The sequence below is a fragment of the Nylanderia fulva genome, unplaced genomic scaffold (assembly GCF_048542155.1).
Source record: "Nylanderia fulva isolate GAGA-0341 unplaced genomic scaffold, ASM4854215v1 Scaffold6, whole genome shotgun sequence".
Lineage (NCBI taxonomy): Eukaryota > Metazoa > Arthropoda > Insecta > Hymenoptera > Formicidae > Nylanderia > Nylanderia fulva.
Window position 1 is genome coordinate 626,930 of NW_028190698.1, and position 19,565 is coordinate 646,494.

At 37.1% G+C, this 19,565-nt stretch overlaps 2 protein-coding genes across 18 annotated transcripts; both read left to right on the forward strand.

Annotated features, from left to right (window-relative positions):
- Window positions 1–460: 460 nt before the first annotated feature.
- lark (RNA-binding protein lark) lies at window positions 461–15,434 on the forward strand. 16 transcript variants are annotated; one of them, XM_029320461.2, is made up of 7 exons: window positions 466–580; window positions 3,991–4,151; window positions 4,254–4,799; window positions 4,910–4,979; window positions 5,091–5,190; window positions 7,864–7,911; window positions 8,544–8,653. In XM_029320461.2, exons 2-7 carry the CDS (start codon window positions 4,008–4,010, stop codon window positions 8,590–8,592), a joined length of 957 nt encoding a protein of 318 aa, XP_029176294.1. In that variant the 5' UTR covers window positions 466–580; window positions 3,991–4,007; the 3' UTR covers window positions 8,593–8,653. The 16 variants fall into 16 exon arrangements, 12 of the variants coding, with proteins under 12 accessions (XP_085343907.1, XP_029176290.1, XP_085343905.1 ...); XM_085487781.1 differs by lacking the exon at window positions 8,544–8,653 and adding an exon at window positions 12,554–13,782 and having other exon boundaries at window positions 461–580; window positions 4,910–5,190; XM_029320457.2 differs by lacking the exon at window positions 8,544–8,653 and adding an exon at window positions 15,366–15,434 and having other exon boundaries at window positions 462–580; window positions 4,910–5,190; window positions 7,867–7,911.
- A 1,801-nt stretch (window positions 15,435–17,235) lies between these two features.
- Window positions 17,236–19,277, forward strand: Adk2 (Adenosine kinase 2). Of its 2 annotated transcripts, none has more exons than XM_029320462.2 (5): window positions 17,236–17,398; window positions 17,923–18,130; window positions 18,236–18,511; window positions 18,590–18,998; window positions 19,079–19,277. In XM_029320462.2, exons 1-5 carry the CDS (start codon window positions 17,382–17,384, stop codon window positions 19,198–19,200), a joined length of 1,032 nt encoding a protein of 343 aa, XP_029176295.1. In that variant the 5' UTR covers window positions 17,236–17,381; the 3' UTR covers window positions 19,201–19,277. The 2 variants fall into 2 exon arrangements, with proteins under 2 accessions (XP_029176295.1, XP_029176296.1); XM_029320463.2 differs by lacking the exon at window positions 17,236–17,398 and adding an exon at window positions 17,423–17,470.
- The last annotated feature ends 288 nt before the right edge of the window (window positions 19,278–19,565 follow it).

Below are 19,565 nucleotides of genomic sequence, written 5' to 3' on the forward strand. Positions count from 1 at the left end.
AAATATAGATAGATGGAGAAGATTCTTTTATTCTTATTTACTACTTATATGTCAGCCATGAATTTTTAATGACTGCATTTATTTATTTTATAAATTCTTATATGTTTTCTTTAGCGTTTGAATATTCATCAATATGTAATATACCATGTATTGTCTTTATAATAGATGCACACACTGCATCTGATATCCGAAACTCGATATCCAATAGGATTCGTTATTTAGAAACAAAGAAGTTCTCAATATAAATATTTTATCAGAATAATATAATTGTCATATTATCAAATATAGCGAATTTTTATAACATATAAAAGCCAATCGTACATTTATATACAAATTTTATAACATCTTTATTGATCGATCGAATTGAGAGGCCGCTCTATATTGCATCCAGCGTCTATGACCTTTCGCTGCCGGCTAGGTTGGCAGCCCTGGATCCGGCACAGGAAACGACGTGCGTAACATATCTTCGCGTCGCTGCACATTTCCGTTTTCGCCATCTTCTACCTCGGAAGCGGCAGTGTGGTTCGCGTCGTATCGCGTGTGTATCGCGCAGTTTTAGCAGTTTTAGCCTACCGATTTGGTGAGTATCTCCACGTATCCATACGTCGCCGCGTCAGAATTGTCAGCTGATCGCACAATTGCGTTGTAATCGCGGGAGCGAAGCGAGCTCGGGATCGCGACACGGCATTCCATTCATTGTCAGACCCCGGCTTCGTCTAGCCGGTCTCGCTCGTCTCTGATCGCGATACAAATTAATATCTACATCATTTTTTCCGGTTCATTTCTTTTCCATTTTCTTTTCGATTTTGTTTTCGCTCCAAAATAACGCGTTTATTAATCATTTTGTCGAGTTCGATGCATTTTTCCTATAACGATTGTCGTCTTTCTAGCAAATATTCGTATTTTTTTTTCTTTTTTTTTTTTTTTTTTTTTATTCATGACGGAATCCGAATTCTTTTGACGAAACGCCGGTCGGCCAGACGAAGCTTATCGATGGACGAAATGACGCTTCCACGAATGCTCCGTCCTCGTCGCGCTCGTGCGCAGTCATATCCGATCTGCGTTGCGGTAATTTTCCACGACTCGTCGCTCGCGACCCCACGTTATGTGTACGATCATTAGACAATCCTTGAATCTCGACGACGCTCATAAAAATCCGATTACCCAGCCACTTTTATGCTTATATTTCTTTTGCCACCCTCTTAAACTGTCGGTACTCACAAAGTTGTGTTTGCAATGCAATTGTGCATAATGCGCATTTCTTGGCAGGATTCCAATTATTGCGGCAAATTCCGCATAGCTTACGATTTGGCAGACTATCAACAATTATTGCTTGAAAAATATGCGTTCGTTTAAATAATAGATTGAGATAAAAAGTTTGATTAGCGATTGAGAACTGCAAGTCATTTATTTATTTTTTATTTAAGGAAAAGAGATAAGAGGAAGATAAAGTATTGTTTGACATGTTTTCTTTCTCTTTATTGACTTTGTGAAAATTTGGCATGAGGAAAAGGAACAAAGTGCACCGTCATACCTTGACGATATTTCTAAAAATATCGAATCGAGATACTATCATGAATGAACGCATTGTACATATTCGTCAAATTAAATGGATAATTTTTTTATTACTTGCCAATAGAGAGATTAGTTTTGTCGGTTTGTTATCAAGGTGAAATTAAAATACATATATCTTTTATTCATGAAGATTTATAAACAAATGTATGCATGATACATATGTAGTAGCAAAGACACGAGTTTTTTTCTAATGTATTTTTATGTTTTGGAAATCGATATTGAAATACTGTATTTAGTATATTTATCGTCGAAATTTTTGCACTATAGAATTTTCTCTTAGAATTTATCCTAAAAATCATGGTAATCATGACAACATATGGTATTGAAAGAATATTATAAGAGAGTTGATTAATATATTTACCATAATAAAAAATATTAATATTTTTATATATTATATATATTTTATACTTATATATTAATATTTTTTATTGTGGTAAATATTAATCAGAGAAACTTATAAATATCTTTACTGTGTACGTAATAAAATTAATCGAACATATTTTTTATATCTTGTGATATTAATATTTTTATTGTAGCAAAAATACATATTAATCAAAAAAAGAAACTGAAAAAATTCTTCCAATACCATATTGTCCCACGATTACCATGATATTTTCAGGGTAAATTCTAAGAATAAATTCTCTCTGTGTACATGTATATTGTGTATACATATTTATCGTCATATATCATCATATACTGCAATATCGTGCAACGAAAAAGCGACGTGTAATCAGAGTTGTGTATGCATATGTATATACATATGTATACATATACACACTCGCTTCTTCCCGCTTCGTTAGCGAGCAAGGGAGCGCGATAAACCCGATTGAATAATTTAGAAAGATGTGGCGGAGGAACGGCGCAGTGGGATTCTCCCGCGCTTGCCCGGCGCCGCTCGTGATTGGTCGGTCTCCGGTGGCGGCGCTGACGTTTCGGCGCGGCGCATGATGGGTTGAGGAACGCGCGCGCGACGCGATCCGGACAAGACGCAGCGAGCGAGAACGCCGCCATTGCTTGCTCGCGTTTCCCTGCGTGTCGTGCACGAGCAGAACCGGCGTCGAATCTGTCCACGTTCGCGTGTTTCCGAGTACGCGCTCTCCGGTCGATCCTCCGCGAATCTCTTCAGTGAAGTATCGTCACTCGTGTGCGTACCGATTCGATATCACGCTAGAAAACATCCGCAAACGCAGGTATGTACTTTCACCGTACCGGGTGCGGTGCGGAGAGAATCCTCCGTGCGGCCGCTCCGTTTAGACTTGTTATAAGGCGTCTGTCCACGAGGGCGGGTTTAACGAGCCGAGTTCGCTTCATCTCTCGAGGGATCGAGGCTCTCCCGCACAGGGAGCTTCCAGAAAACGTGCTTCTTTTTTAATGCGTAAATTGGTTATTCGCCAGCGTGCACGAGATGTCGGCAAGATGGAGGAAGGGAAGCGTCAGGATCGAAATCAAACGATCGCGTCGCTTCTCCGACTCTCCTCCGATTAGTTCTTTGAAGGAAAAAAAAAGGGCGACAGGTCTCGACAGACTTATATATATATATATGTATGTATATACATATGTATATTGCGCGAGAATACATACATATGTATTCGAAGGTCGGAATGTTATTGGGGGGAAAAAAATATTTTTTTTTTGTAGCTTTTGGATAACCTTGAACGAGCGGAATACAATGCGGCTTAAATGAAGTTTGTTATTGGAAGTTTGAATTCACAATCGCTTGTTATTTCACTCTAGCGCAGTATTCAAAATAATTATAATTCCGTTTATTAATTTAGTTTTCGATGTGACGAATAAATATATAAATAGAGATTACCGTCGTATATTTATATAGCATCGAAATTCATATCTGCTGATATTAAGACGGATTGCGTTATATATTTATAAGGGAGTGAATAAATAATCGAATAAAATTACAAGTCATAGAATGTATTATATGTGAGCAAAAAAATATCGGAAATGAGACGACAAAAAAATGGTTCGACGACAAAATGACTGTCTATAATATAATCTATGAGACTGTATATAATAAATGAGAGAATTCTAGAATAATCATTCAGGTGCTCCGATATTTTTTCTTGCTAGTAAAAAAAACTTTACATACAAATTTCAGGTTTCTGTGTTTGTTAAAATTATGATTTTAATTATTATGAATAAGAGAATATCACTATTAATTTTCTGAAATTTCAATAACTTTACATCTTTTATTTTTATCAAATTAATATAATTAAAAGTCCCTCACAAATTGCTTTTACTATGAATATTTAAATATTAAATGTGTGAGAGATGATGTAATTATAAAAAATGTTAAGTACTAAAAATTATAATTATATAGAAATATATAATTATATATATAAAAAAAAGTGAGGGACCAATGAAAAGTATTTCTATTTTAAATATACATTTTTTTGGAATTAGGTTCTACGAGCCGCAAAATGCCGGGTTTTAGCAGCGTTGGAACATTTAAAATCTTCATTGGTAATTTAGCCGACAAGACCTCGAACGCGGATATAAAGCCACTGTTCGAGAAGTACGGCAAGGTCGTGGAATGCGACGTGGTAAAGAATTATGGCTTTGTGGTGAGTGTTGTGTTAAAATCGAATCAATATTTCGATTAATGAAGATTAGACGATATTACGATTAACAAAATTGATAATGCAATTACACGTTTTTATTCGCAGCATATGGAAAATGAGGAAGCAGGGCGAAATGCCATACAGAATCTGAATGGACATATGGTCCATGGACAGCCAATAAAGTGCGAGGCCGCAAAGAGTCGTAAGGGACCAAATACCCCTACGACGAAGATCTTTGTCGGCAATCTCACAGATAATACGAAGGCGCCGCAAGTGCGCGAACTGTTTGCCAAGTATGGCACGGTCGTGGAATGCGACATTGTAAGGAACTACGGTTTCGTCCATCTGGAAGCGACGGGTGACGTGAACGACGCCATCAAGGAGTTGAACGGCCAAATTGTAGACGGGCAGCCGATGAAAGTGCAGATCTCCACCAGCAGGGTACGACAGAGGCCAGGAATGGGTGATCCAGAGCAATGTTACCGATGCGGAAGAGGCGGTCACTGGTCCAAGGAATGTCCCAAAGGAGGAATGGGAGGTGGTCCAGATAGAAATGGATACAGAGATCGAATGTTTGGACGTGATCCGTATCCTCCACCACCACCGCCACCTTTCCTTCGGGACAGGCTCATGGGTGGTGGCCGCTTTGGTGTAAGTTTATCTTTCATGCAATACATTTAATTATCTATCTTTTCACATTTTTGTTCGAAATAATAGCTAATATTTTCGCCTATTAATTTATCGGATTTGTCTTTTAACAGGACTATGAAAGCTACTACGACCGGCGCGGCTTCGAGGACACCAGGGATCTCTACGAGAGGCGGTTTACGGGTATGACGCCCTGTGACATGGGAAGTTCCATGTGCGGGCTAGACTTTCCACCAATGTCAATGCCACCTCTACCACCAAGACGAGACCCAATGCCTCCTATGCCTCCTCTAGGTATGGGATCCATGCGCGACACCGGCTTCTCCCGTGGAAACGAGTACGGAATGTTCAGCCGCCGATCGCCCCCTCCCAGTGGCAACAATGGCCGGTTCAGGTGAGTTAGTTATCCAGCTTAGGTATCGACTGCCCATTCGTCCGACTTAACATTGTGAACGTTCCAGGCTGGATTAACAGCTCATGCGAATTGGGGTGATTCGGTGATTCGTCGACATTTTTTTCTAATCTGTCGTATTCTTTCTCTTGTCACATATATATATATTTCGACTTTATCTCCTTAATCTTTCTCTCCATATTTTTTTTTGGCCCATGTAGTAACGAATGTTAAGTCTGGATAGGCGATCGCGAGATTTGCAATATTCCAATGTTACTACCTTGTTATATAAACCTCTTTTGCCCTTTTTCGTTAAAATACATAAACTTTCTTTTTATCTCTCTTCCTTTTGTCTTACTTTTTTATCGTAAGACGCGGAAACAAAACTTTTCCTCTCCGACAATATTACTGCGCGGCACAACGCATGACTCGTTATCGTCTATGCAAGATATTACTTTTCTCATACTTGAGATTTTAAGACTTAGTATTTTATTTACACACGTACGAGTGTCGACCCGACGCCCACACGAGTGCAGACTCCATCGTAGTGAAATGTTAATTATATGACGCTTGGACGTTTCTGTACATTCTAAATTTCAGTGCACCTCAGGCGTACCATCTTTGTCCATGAACGCGGGCAACCCTAGAGAGACAGTCCCGGGTCAGCGTTCAAGTCGTACAAGAGTAAGTCTTTGACTCATTTTGTTAGCGAGTAGTCACGCCTCGTTCTTGTCGCAACTTGTAACAACAAACGATCGCGATCAGAAATACGTAGCAGTCGCCTTATATGTCGTCTGCGTCTCATGGTGGTTCGAAAACTTTTTTCGGGTCTCGACTGATTGTGCCTTGAACATGTCGACTGCTCTTCTAGGGATGTCCTAGTTCATAGACTCTCTTGTTCATGGCATTAACTGCGGGATTGGCCTGTATGTCTCTCACTGAACATCCTTTGTGTTTCAAGCGCTCCCTATTACGCACATCACTCAGCCGGGAGTGGCGCGGAGGCCTGGGATGAAGAAACGTTCCTAAGGAATGCGAACTAGAATTTCTTGATCGCACTACCGCGAACCAGGATGCGATCTGCAATTTTAAACCAAACTAATCATACGCTATAGATAGAAAAACAAACAGGGCTGGCGCGATTTTGGAATGGCACATCGAATCGATTGTCTTTGAAACGTGTCGTAAGTAGAAACCAGCTCTCCAGACGATTTGGACCAGTAAGTTTGTACAAAATATCGGCATCTCCCGTAATCTTTGCGAGCCAATTCCGCAAGCCTGCGATTAATATCGATTCTCCATTTTATTCAGTTTTTTCATACGTAAGATTTATTCCTTTTAATGACGTGGATCGCGTACTGATTCTATGAAAATAACGAATATGTTGTGATAAATTCACAATGATGTTAGCACAAACTATTTTCAAATTAAATAAATTTTCTTGCTATCTCTTTCTTGCTTTTTTTCTTTTTCTTTTTTCAACGTAAAATGATAAAACGTGCATTTTTGTCCTCGTGTGATCTTCCCGTTTTTGTTAATAATTAAACTATTTCTAGTTTTCTATATTAAAATATACAACTATCCTTTTTTTTATTTGTTATTTCATAGTCGCCTCAATTAGATTCCTGTCTATATCATGGATCGAAATTTTATTTATCAATGAATCCTCGATTTAAATTGTGTCTCGAGTTTCGTAGTATTTCTAAAATTGTTGCATTTAATGGAAGAGAAATTTTTCACATAAAGGGTAACAAGAGTATCGCCAAAAAAAAATTTCGATTTCGTTCTCCGTACTCCTCGAAACTCACAATCCATAGTTCTTGAAGCTGACTTCTACTCACGAGGTTCAAAGCTTTTCATGTATGTAAATCCATTCGCAACGTTCAAATAGAAAACAGAATTGAGATTGAATTTCTCAGTTTTTCTAAGTACTTTGAATTTGTTGTTGCACGTTACCACCTTATTACCCTCATACGATCCCAGCCTGGGCTGCAAATAGCTCTTATTTGTTATAATGATACATTCTCGTTGTTTTTTGCGAAGTTGTGATTTGCAAGTCGCATGGGTTAAAAATCCAGTCTACCGCTGTCTGCCTCATATGACTACATTCCTGTATATTTTGTTCATATTTAGCTTTCCTTTTACGTTGGCAAAGTTTCTCGAACTGTCGATCAAGCCAACACAATTGTACAGATAGCGAATTGCTTGTGCTTCACTTTCGTAGGTTTTAGAAGCTTTAAGCATCTTGCATTTTTGTACTCGAGTTTCTACAAATGATTTCTGATCTTCTCGATTTTTGATGAAAATCAAAATTTCCTCTTTACACACACACACACACACACAAACTAATCAATTATGCGCGCTTAAATCAATGTAATAAAAGAGTAGGAAATATTTCACGGCAGATTCATTAATGTGATCTGCGTATACTTTTTTGGCAAGTTTGTGCTCTTCAATTAACGTAAGAGACGCGAAACATTCCGTCCCTATCCCTAGTCATATCAGGCGAGGCACGCGATTCTCTTCCTTTGCACGTGAGAATACATATATATGTATATGTATAATATATAGGGACTAATTCACAAAGTTAAGCCTTGGACAAGGGAGCCAGTATTATGGTATATGTTGATCTGATCTCATTGGTAGATTCGATTATTTATTATACCGCTGTTATAGTAGAGGCATGTACGAGGACTTCAGCCGAGATTCGTTTGAAGAGCGTAGGTAAGTAGAGTGAAGTACCACTTGGGTATTACCGAATTGAAATCCTATTTCTCATAAATCGTGATATAAATCTAACCGCCCTCTTCTTTATGTTACGATCGTCTCAAGGTAGTGTCTTTGTTTATTTCTGATTGGACACGCTACATATTTTATGATATATATCATATAAAAAAAATTTGTAAGACATCGAGAATGTAAGGAAATTGTTCCATTAGAACGAAGTATTGTAGAGCATTTCTTCTTAATACGATGTTTCATAAAGAAGAGTGCTCTAAAGATGAAAAAAGAATATATTTAACCCCGAGTCGCGCAAACATTCTTATTCGAAAGAACTAATAAAATAGCGAGAAAAACGAGGTACTTTTCGAGCTGCTGTATGTATCCTCTTTCTTTTTTTCAATTTTTTTTTATATATCAAAAATATATATATATACTGTTCATTCCTATAATTTTTCACTCTACATACATGCTATAACGCTCTATTATATTTCTCTATTTCTCTTCTGTTTTCTCTCGTACCACGCAAATATATATATATTACAGCCTTTTACATTTTCAATCTATATTTGTCCGTGCTTTAACCCCGTATCATCGATCTCGTGTGACTGACGTGGCTTAATTTTGATTACCAGACCGGGATTACGAGGGCCATCGCCGTCGCGCCGGTTCGCACCATACTAAATCGTCGCGTCGGGCTCGGATCGGTCTCTCTCGGTCGCCGTCGGTCCGTCGGGTCTGTCTGTCGCTAGCAGGAAGCCTCGGAACCGAGATACTCTTGGCCGTCTTGCGAACTGCACGCGTGAAGATCTGCCGCCCGCTCTATGAGAACCAAGTGTTACCCGCAATGCGATTTATTTAGGCGAAAACAAAACGGAGACAAAAAGTAGAGAGAAAGGAATCCAGTCAAAAGTAGCGCAGAGACAGGCAAAAGAATATAATAGGAATTATCATCCGAATTATAATCATCCTCCCTTTGACCGACGAAAACATCCCTCGTATCTTTCCGAGATTCCCCGGCTTATCGATCCTCTCTCTCTCTCTCTCTATCTATCTCTATTTCTCTCTTGTTGTCAACTAACATGTTGCCTCTAGGTCCCCCTGACTCCGCACCCCTCCCTCTTCGTCATGCATTTGTATTAAAAAAAAAATCAAAGTTAAAAGTGAACTCGATGTTAGCTCCTCCACCGCGGAGACTCCTCGATCGTAACATTTTCTTAACAAGTGTTTCTTTTTGACAAAAAATTTGATCACTTATTTTCGGAAGAAAAGCCACGGATTGTGGATGTAAATTTGATTTTCTGGGGAGGGTAGGAAAAAGAAATGTGGGATCGACGAGCATTCCGGTGGGGTCGTATTCTGCGACGATCGTTTTTCGGTTTTCTCTCTGATGATCCGCCACCTTTCTTGGCCTGTTTCTCTCTATCTCGCCGCAGAAATTGCTGAACGATTAGCAAATCGACCATACTGGCATACAGCGTAATTCAACGTAATCGTTAGATTTTATTCGTATTCTTATGCCGCGCAATAGAGCTAGAGCAAAAAGAAAGAAGACGTCCTGATCGAGAAGCGTTGTTCGCGGAATTCCCGTCGATTTTTATTTATTGTGTCAAGTGAAAATGTGTATCACAGATTAAAAAATTCTTTCCGCCGGGAGTAGCGCGAACATTCGTACAACGATGCTAGTCTAAGGGAGATAATCATAGTTGTTTCCTTAAGAATGCGTCCATGCATGTAAATGAAAATATTTATGCGTATAAGTGAAAGCTTCTTATACAACATGCATAAATAAATCTTGATTCGAAGAACGCACTGTGAATGTGCCGCAGAAAGAAAAATGAAAATTGTACCAGATATGCGTCTCATGATTTCGCTCGCGTTAAAGATGATCTCATCGATTGGCAATCTCGTGTATCTCGATCGGAGCTCTATTCCTTTTTTTATAATAATTCCGATAGATTTGTCAGCGAAAAACCGCGCCGCGGTTCCTAAATAGAAAAAAAAAATTGTGAAAAGATCCTTCGAGCGAGCAAATTGTATGTTTAGTTTTTGAAATCGGCGAAACGTCATGAAATATCGTAATTGAGAGCAGGCCTCATCTTCCGAGACGATTGTGTATATGCCGCCCCGATGAACAATATTCCCTTATTTTTGACAGATACTTTTGTATAGAGCGTAAATTAGTAACATTACGTGTTTTTAACATACTCGCGAAAAAGTATCGAGAAGACGTAGGCCGTGCTTTAATTAAAGAAGCGTTCGCCAAAATTTTTCCCCAAATGGGAGGGGGTAAAGCGTTGCAGTTTCGATTGTTAAAAAAGAAAGAAAACTAATTTCCACAATGTCGTTTTTCCGCTTTTATCGCAAAAGAAAAAAAGAAAGAATTATATAATTGGACTTAGACCCGGTAGGATGCGCCGATTCTGTATGGGAAACCTGAATGGCCGAACATTATCGTTAGCATATAGTAACGTAACGTAATCTTTTTATTAACGTAGGATTAACTCTGACATATAAAAAAAAACAAAGACGTGTTGTAATCTATAATAATCGCACTTTCGTTTCTTTTTTCGAGCGTAGACACTTGCTGTAAGTCTTTTTTCTTCTATTCTCCCATATCTACGCTTTTGTTTGTATTTTTTTCTTTTTTTTGCTGAAAAACGACCGTGTCTTTTTCATTAAAGATTATATAAATTATAACCACGATGATACTAATGATAATAATGATACTGAATATAAGAGATATGTAATAACAATGTATTTGTGAAATTCACAAAAAAAACGACGTGTACTGCGTGTTTCTTTAATCACACCGACCGCTCTCTCTCTCGCGCGACATACCCTTTGCCATCCCTACAAAACAACCCCTTTCGGCCACCCCTTTCCACCACCGAGAATTTTGATCGAAGTACGATCGGACGCGCGCTGGCTTCCTGCGTCGTCGCGCGCGCGTTTCCGTCTCGCGCTCGCTCGACAAAAGTCCGTCAACATCTCGAGCCGAAACGCGCGCGACGTTATTCGCTCGTATTTTACTCTTTGCCATCCTTGCGCGTCTCGAAGACTCCAAAGTCTGATAGTCGATCCACAGGTACTCGGAATTTTTTCTTATTTACCCTGAAAAATCACGAGGACAATATGGTATTGAAAGAATTTCATAAGTTTCTCTGATTAATATTTGCTGCAATAAAAAATATTAATATCTGCCACAATAAGATATAAAATATGTTCGATTAATTTTATTATGCAAATGTAAATAGTAAACAATCAGAGAAACTTATAAAATTCGATCGATTTTACTATATACATAGTAAAATTAATTGAACATATTTGATATCTTATTGTGGTAAGTGTTTTTTTTTTATATTAATCAGAGAAACTGTTATAAAATTCTTCCAATACCATATATTGTCCCATGATTACCATGATTTTCAAGGTAAATTCTAAGAATAAATTCTTTCTGTGTAGAGTTTTGCGATGTTTTCCATCGAACGACTCGAGAACCACATCTCTACTTTTCTATATATATATATTTTTTTTTTTTGTTATTTAATTACGATACAGTGCAATCTCTTCCTCTTTTCTTCTTTCTCTTTTTCTAACTCTGATTTAATATTTAATTAATGATAATATTGATAAAAACAAAGAATCAAATTGATCATTATCCAATTTTCATTGCATGAATGATTAAATGTCCTGATCCGGACAGATGTTGCACTGTGTTACTCACGTTATATTGAAAATTAGTGGTTTTTAAAATATCAAGGACTATTTCACATTCACGGTGTGCACGGTCCTGTTTTAATGATTGTTTTTTTCTTCGATTCTGTCATGCAATTTCCTATTGAAATCTCATCCTGTCTTCCGCAAATATTTTACTCTCGATAGAGTGGGGAAAATAAAAACACACGTATATGATATGTTTTCGCGTTCGTTGATTACATCCAATTGTGCAAGTTATTGTGTCGTTGATCATTTCGTTTCTGATACTTTCATATGACGAATCTTACTAGTGAAAAAATTTTAATTTGTTGCATGATATCTGATGAAAAAAAAAGATTCTGTGTTATGTGTGACATATGTAAATATAAAAGATTCCAAAATGACCAAAAATTTCAAAAAATACTTTCATATTTTTATATTAATTTATACTTGCGTATTTTTATATGATCTCTTCTCTTGTAAATATTAAATACCTCAATAATACGGAATTTAATATCTGGTTCTGAAACAAATAGACTTGTGTGATCCGAATTCATAAAGTTCTTCGAAGATTCTTTACACAATCTGTCATGTCTGCTCGTTACTTCTCATCACCTGATTCATCTCGAATATTATTTGAGCAATATGCTTATTCAAACTCACTAATTTTGCTATCTTTTTCATTTTTAAGATGGTCACAACTTCAGACATGTGTTTCTTATATTCGATGCTTCTCTCTTCTCTGTCCTGTAATTTCTCGTGTCAGTCTCAATAATCAGGATTGTAAAGCTTTAAAGTTTAAACTTTGTTGTAAAAATGGCTAAAATTCCAAGGTTATAATAGTTTTGATCTTTGGTTTCCTCTCCTATCTTTTCGCTGTTTTAAAGAAATAAGGACTACCATAATCCTCCGTAAAATCGTTCGTCGTATAATCTGATGTTTTCAGAACAATTGGCACTGCGGATGAGGTGGTTGCACACGAGCTAACATATAGCGCGAATAAGTCGCTTCATCACGCATATACGGACATGGAATATTAATTTTTTCTCTATATATACATAAGAGAGAGTGTATATTAAAATGGGAAATCATTGGGAAAAAAAGATCGGACTCTCCAATAAGCCTGCTAAATATTCCCTCCTCACCTTAGCAATATACGAGATGAGATGATTCTATTTTACATGTCTGATGCATTATTTTACGTGTGTTTTTTGCAAGTTTTTATTTTTTAATAAATTTTTAAAAAATACGTGCGAATGACATCTCCTTGAATTGTGACTGAGAATTCATCCTTCCTGGCTGGCTCTCTCGAACTAGGCTGAATTTATACGTCAACAGCGATTGTATCGTTTGTAGATTGAAATTCGAGAAGAACAAAGAAACACCTTATTTTGATATATACATTTTACAATCTATTCAAATTTAAAAACTATTACGCTGTTGTATATAATATTATTGCACGGAAAGAATTTTCTCTTAGAATTTACTCTGAAAATCATGACAATCGTGGGACAATACGGTATTGGAAGAATTTTATGAGTTTCTCCGATTAATATTTACCATAATAAAAATATTAATATGTACATAGTAAAATTAATCGAATATATTTTATATCTTATTGTGGTGTATTATTAATATTTTTTATTGTGATAAATATATGTATATTAATCAGAGAAACTCCATTATATCCCACGATTATCATGATTTTGATGGTAAATTTGAAAAAAAAAAATTCTGTGTGATAAATTGATGTGTCAACATAACTTTGAGTCGTGTTTCTTTCTTCTTCTCGATTATTAAATTGTCCGTCCTTATTTTGTATACAGGAAATAAGATTTGTGCAATTTTCTTCCATTGCAGTTACATCTTTATATACAATATATATGATAGCGCGATTATTGTTCACTTGCATAGACTTTCGATTAAAGCCAAAGTTAAGTATTGCTGCTTTCAGAGATATCACAGATAAAGAGACGCGATGAAGTAAATGTGTAAATATATATATAGATGATGGAGATATATAAATGTTTCTTTTCTTTTCGTATCTCTTTTAATCTGACTTTTTAATCAGTATGTACATGGTAATGCTTATTGTGTTATGTGCCAGTCAAACTTGCAGAGGTTGAGAGCAGGTTCTACAGAATACGGACTCGGCTGAAGAGAGACTTGCTTTTCTACCCGACCAACGACAGGCAGAAGGCGCCCGGCCACGTTCTGTACACGTCAAATACAACCAAGTCACAGCCAAAGTGTGCGAACTCTCCCCCAGAAAGTTAACTTTAAGAGACACCACACGTGCAGGGTGTCTTCCAGAGAGATAACCGAGCCAAGCCTCGTGTCAGAGTGACGTTGGAACACGAACGTGTAGAACCAGGCGCACTACTCGATCATCTCTCCATACTGAGATGTGGTGAGCAGACTCCTGTCCGATAATAAGTAGACTATTCCGAAATCCGAGAAAGATCGGCCGAATCCTGCGTATTCGAAGTTGGCGCGAGAGAGGAGGTCGGACCTTCTCCCGTCGGCTCTGTTTGCGCAAGAGTTGCGAGTTTGATCGGTGCATAAAAGCGAGCGGTGGCGTCGATGACGCGTTAACTTTGGCTTTACCGTATTATATATACATATATGCACGGAATCGTTTCGTCAAGATCGGGAAACCCCCGGGCGCACGATCGTCGACGAGACCATAATATATATATATATATATATATACAAAGATGCCTCAGAACCAAGAGATTATTACTATATATTGAAGACTAATTCATTAGTTTAAAACTTTAACGAATTATTCATGAAGCTTTCTTCCCAGAAATTTGTCATGTAAAAAACTGGTTTTGAGACAGTCTTATTTTATATACTTCTTGATTCTTTTTTGTAAATTTTTTTCGAGGGTATTCTTTGAGGGATTCCCTTTTATCTAGATTATATACCGCTTAGATCAGATCACACACACACGTCGTGCGGGAAATTAAAAAAAAAAAAGATTCGGGAACACATGGAGGCCCATGCACACCGGAGAGCTTCGTCGGACGGGATATATTCGATACGCGATGTATCGGCTGTAATGCAAGCACTCTCGAGGATTATACGGTAACATCGGTGCCGGACTTGATCGTCGGATAGCGAAGGTCTGTCCGATGATCGCAGTCCAATACGTGGACGTGCGAGATTCCGGCGGTTCGTCGTCGCCATCGTCTTCGTCTACGTCATCGTCGTCGCCGTCGTCGCCGTCGTCAGCTTTGTCGTCGCCCTCGTCATCGTCGTCGCCTTCGTCGTCGATCCTCGTCCTCGTCTGTAGAATCACGCAGCCCGAGTTGCAAACGGTTCGGGAAGACACGCCGGCCGAGAAGCTCGACGAGATAAGAAGTTCCGAGTCCAGTCTCTTGTAGCTATATATCGCTGAGATATATGTCTCTCGGATACGCCGGCACCCAGACCCTCGCAGGCACTTAGACAAAAAAAATACCCGGTCCCTCGGCAGAGTTCTCACTCTAGAGACCGTGAATCGCCGCTCGGATCATCCGTGCACGGATTTTTGAGAGAGACACACGGTCTGCACAAGAACCCGAGAAAAAAATGTCTAATATAACACGGACACGGATTATCCCTTGACCTCGCGTGATAGAAAAAAAAAAGCGAACATACACACACATACACGTGTCGGTCGTCGCATTACGACAAAAAAAAGCGCAAAACCGATAGAAACCGCGCCGCCAGGGATTGTAACACGCTGTATTGTAATATCATATGTGATATAGGACGCGATGATAGCCCTCTGCACCAGCAGCAACGTCCACGACGAGGATGTACCTCGAAGAAGCCGAAGAGCGAGCCAGGGCTCGAGAGTAGAAGCGACAAGAGAGAAAAAGAGAGAGGTCTGACGGAGAGAAGCGACCTGGTGTTAACGAGAGGTAATTGTTCAGCACTCTGTACCACGTTGAAAGACACAGGGACACACGAAGAGGAAGGGAGATCCCGCTCGAATAAAGACGAGGCTGTGTTACCACCGCATCCAAGGCAAGTCCATTCCTACACAGCCTCCCGGTTATCGTTCCGATAAAAGAAAGCGAATAAAAAAGTTAATAAAAAAAGGAAAAAAGCGACAAGTTTAATTTCTCCCTGTGTTTCCATCCGAACGCCTTTGAGAGTCATGTTTTCTTTCTTAGGAGAAGCGGCACTTCTTAGGGGAGAGCCCATCTCCCGAGATGCGAGGAGAATCTTCTTCTATAAAGTGAGGGACAAAACTGAAACACATGAGAGATCAACAGCGTGCTCACGAGTCGAATCTCGTCCTAGAGCGAAAGTCGTTCTCCTTCTCTGCTCGGCAGGAGCACGAAGGTATCGTAAGAATGAATATTTTCCTCGCGCTTCCTGTAATGATCTCTGTAAAAATCCATATAGGAGAGAGAATATAACTAATTGTCTAAAATATTCGTCGTGATAATATCGATCATGTTTGTTTATTATTCGTTCACTCTTCTTGCTAAGAGTAAAACTTATAATTTTCATCTATTTTACATTTTTCTAAGAAAATATACTTTTCGATAGTTGATCTAAAAACTATTAATTCACGGATTAAGAAAAGTCTCTGGGATTGTTTATTAATTTACATTCTACGTAAAGAATTCATTTTTACGTAAAGTACAAGGTAAAAATTTATGTGATTTCTTAGATAATTTATTTTACAATTTAGAAATTTTTCATATATATATTTTATCAGTATAGTTATTAAGTAAAAATATATAAAAGCGCGCGCGTAAAGTGAAGTTTCACAGGTAAGGTTTAATTGAAGTTCTCTGTGATTCACACACAAACAGAATTGTGAAGAATTAAAATAGCATCGTAAATGAATAGTCGTATGTAAAATTTGAGTTGTAGAATGTCGTGTTTTGAATACAAAATCTTTTGGATACACACAACAATAATCGTCTGTAATTGAGCAATAAAAATATTACTAATTCCATGCGAGCTCATCAGCTGTTTTACTTAAAGCAATCTATTAATATCACAATTATATATATACTTTATTTTATATTAAAAGTATGAAAAGAAGAGAATGAGTAGAGATTCTTTGCCATTTACATATAAATCTTTTATTTATAATGTTGGAAGTTGTATAATCAAAATGTAACGCGCAAGTAAAATCTTATATAAGCTCTTGAATTGAATTTTTTATTTCTTTCTATTCTTTTTAGTTAGTGTACGTGTTTCAAACTCTTACAAAATATAGAAAATAAATAATTTATCTCATTTTATAATATATGCATCTCTAGATCTAATATTACAATATTTTTCATCTTTTTAAAGCTAAACATTTTATACTATAGCATTATTCGAAGTATAAAAGATACAAAACATGTTGCTAAAAATAAAATTTAATTGAAGCGAATATGCGGAACTCAATTGATATGCATTATATAAGGAAAATTCCTTAATAAACATCATTGAGCTGTAAACTGGAAATGAATATTATTTAAAATTTAAATCATCCAACTTATATACAATATAATATCATGATTTCTATTTTAATATTTTCGTCTCTTGGTAAGTCATTGCGATAACCCTGTAGCGATAACATGTTCAGAAGTGAAGGAAAGAGTTTTTTTTTTTTTTTTTTAGTAATCGCGTGTGACCAAGACCCTGCCACTTGATCTCGATTATTCCGAAGGAAGCGTCGGTGGCGCGCCTTTGCATCTCGTCGCAGCAGACGATCTTTGGCGCATTCCAGCGCATGATTCCCTCGTGCTCGCAACGAACAGCCGAGTACCGCAAACATGGCCGGGGATTTACGGTAAGCGAAATATTACGTCGCGCACGAAAGCGTGACTACTTTTCCCCGAGGATGAGGTGTCGAAGTGTCAAGGTTAAGTGTATCGATACGAGGCCGATAATGAAAATCGCGTTATTTTTAATAACGATAAATGAATTATTTGCAAAGAACGGAGCTCTTTATTTTAATGTCGACGTGGACAATTAATGACATTTTTGCACGATGAAATTATATCGCGTCGTAGAAGATAGGCGATACAGGTTATGTAATCGTCAAGGCAGATTCTTATCGGAGCGATTTCATAATGCGCGCTAAATTCAATGTTATTTTAAATATATATTTGTTATCTTTAATATTGCGGATGCTTTTATTATCAGATCTGTATAAAAATGATTAAATTAAAGAATCATATGTCAAGAAGAACAGTCATATGTAACATTGTTTTTGCATTGAATTTTATTAATAAAATTTGATAGACAGAGGAAAATTGATATATATATATATATATATAATTATTTTATTAATATATGTATAATTAATTTCAGAGAAGGACTAGTACTTGGCATGGGAAATCCCCTTCTCGATATTTCAGCAACTGTAGATCATGAATTTTTAAAAAAATATGATCTAAAGCCCAACAATGCTATTCTCGCTGAGGAGAAGCACAAACCTTTATACGAAGAGTTAATTGACTTGTACAAAGCTGATTTTATTGCAGGTGGATCTGTACAGAATACAATGAGAGTGACACAAGTAAGTGGCATTTGTATACAATTATTGCTCGAGTGTTGAGAAATTTATTTTGACAAGGAAAGCAAAATTGTAAAACAATATGTAATGAGTATTTATGTTGTACAGTGGTTCCTACAAAAACCAAAAGTTGCCACTTATATGGGCTGTGTTGGAAAGGACAAATATTCAAAGATTCTAGAGGATAAAGCAACCACGGATGGTCTAAATGTTAAGTATCAATATACCGATCAAGAACCAACTGGCACATGTGCAGTGCTTATTACAGGAAAAGAACGCTCCTTGTGTGCTAATTTAGCAGCAGCAAATTGTTTCTCACTATCGCACATTGAAAAGCCAGAGAACAAGCACCTGATAGATATAGCAAATTATATTTATATATCGGTAAGTAAAGAGATTTCCTGATATTATACCAGCAAAGTATAAAATGCTGTAGTATAATGAAATTCAACATATTTTTAGGGATTTTTCTTGACAGTTAGTCCAGAATCTATACAAACAGTGGCTAAACACGCTTATGAAAACAACAAAATGTTTATGATGAATCTTAGTGCTCCATTTCTGTGCGAGTTCTTTCAAAAGCCAATGTTAGCTGCATTTCCCTATGTGGACATTCTATTTGGTAATGAGACAGAAGTGGACACATTTGCTAAGACCAACAATTTTAATACAACAGATAGGAAGCAGATTGCACTGAAGATAGCAAAAATGGAGAAAATCAATGAGAAGAGAAAAAGAATAGTTATCGTAACGCAAGGTGCTAAAGCAATACTTTTAGTGAAAGATGGAACAGTGACGGAATATCCTGTCATAAAACTGCCAGAAGAGAAAGTTGTAGATACCAATGGTGCTGGAGATGCTTTTGTTGGAGGTGAGTAGAGGAAATGTGATTTTTCATTACATTACAATAACAAGAAAAACACTTTTTATAAATTGGAAACATTATTTCAGGTTTTATTGCACAACTTGTACAAGATAAAAATATAGAAACGTGTATAAAATGTGGCATTTGGGCGGCGACGCAAATTGTACAAAGATCGGGATGTACTTACGAAGGAAAACCGAATTTCTAATCTTGATCAACGTCAATTCTATAGCAAGTTGGAAATTGAGTACTTAATAAACATTTTGACGTTTTTTTTTACCTAAATTTTTTTTATCTTTTGTATCAGATTTATTGTACAAATGCAATTATAACAATTGTTAAATTTTTAGCAAAATATAAAAATTTAATAACTTGTATGATAAATTGTGACTTAACAATGTATACACAAAATAAATTTCGAATATATAAAATACTATGCATGCTTATATATTGTTATATAATTGCCTAATTATAATTGCATTTGCAATCATGCAAAAATTAATTTATATATATACTTGCACAGTTATGTATTAACGAGTTGTGAAAAGAACTAATTTATACGTATATATCAAT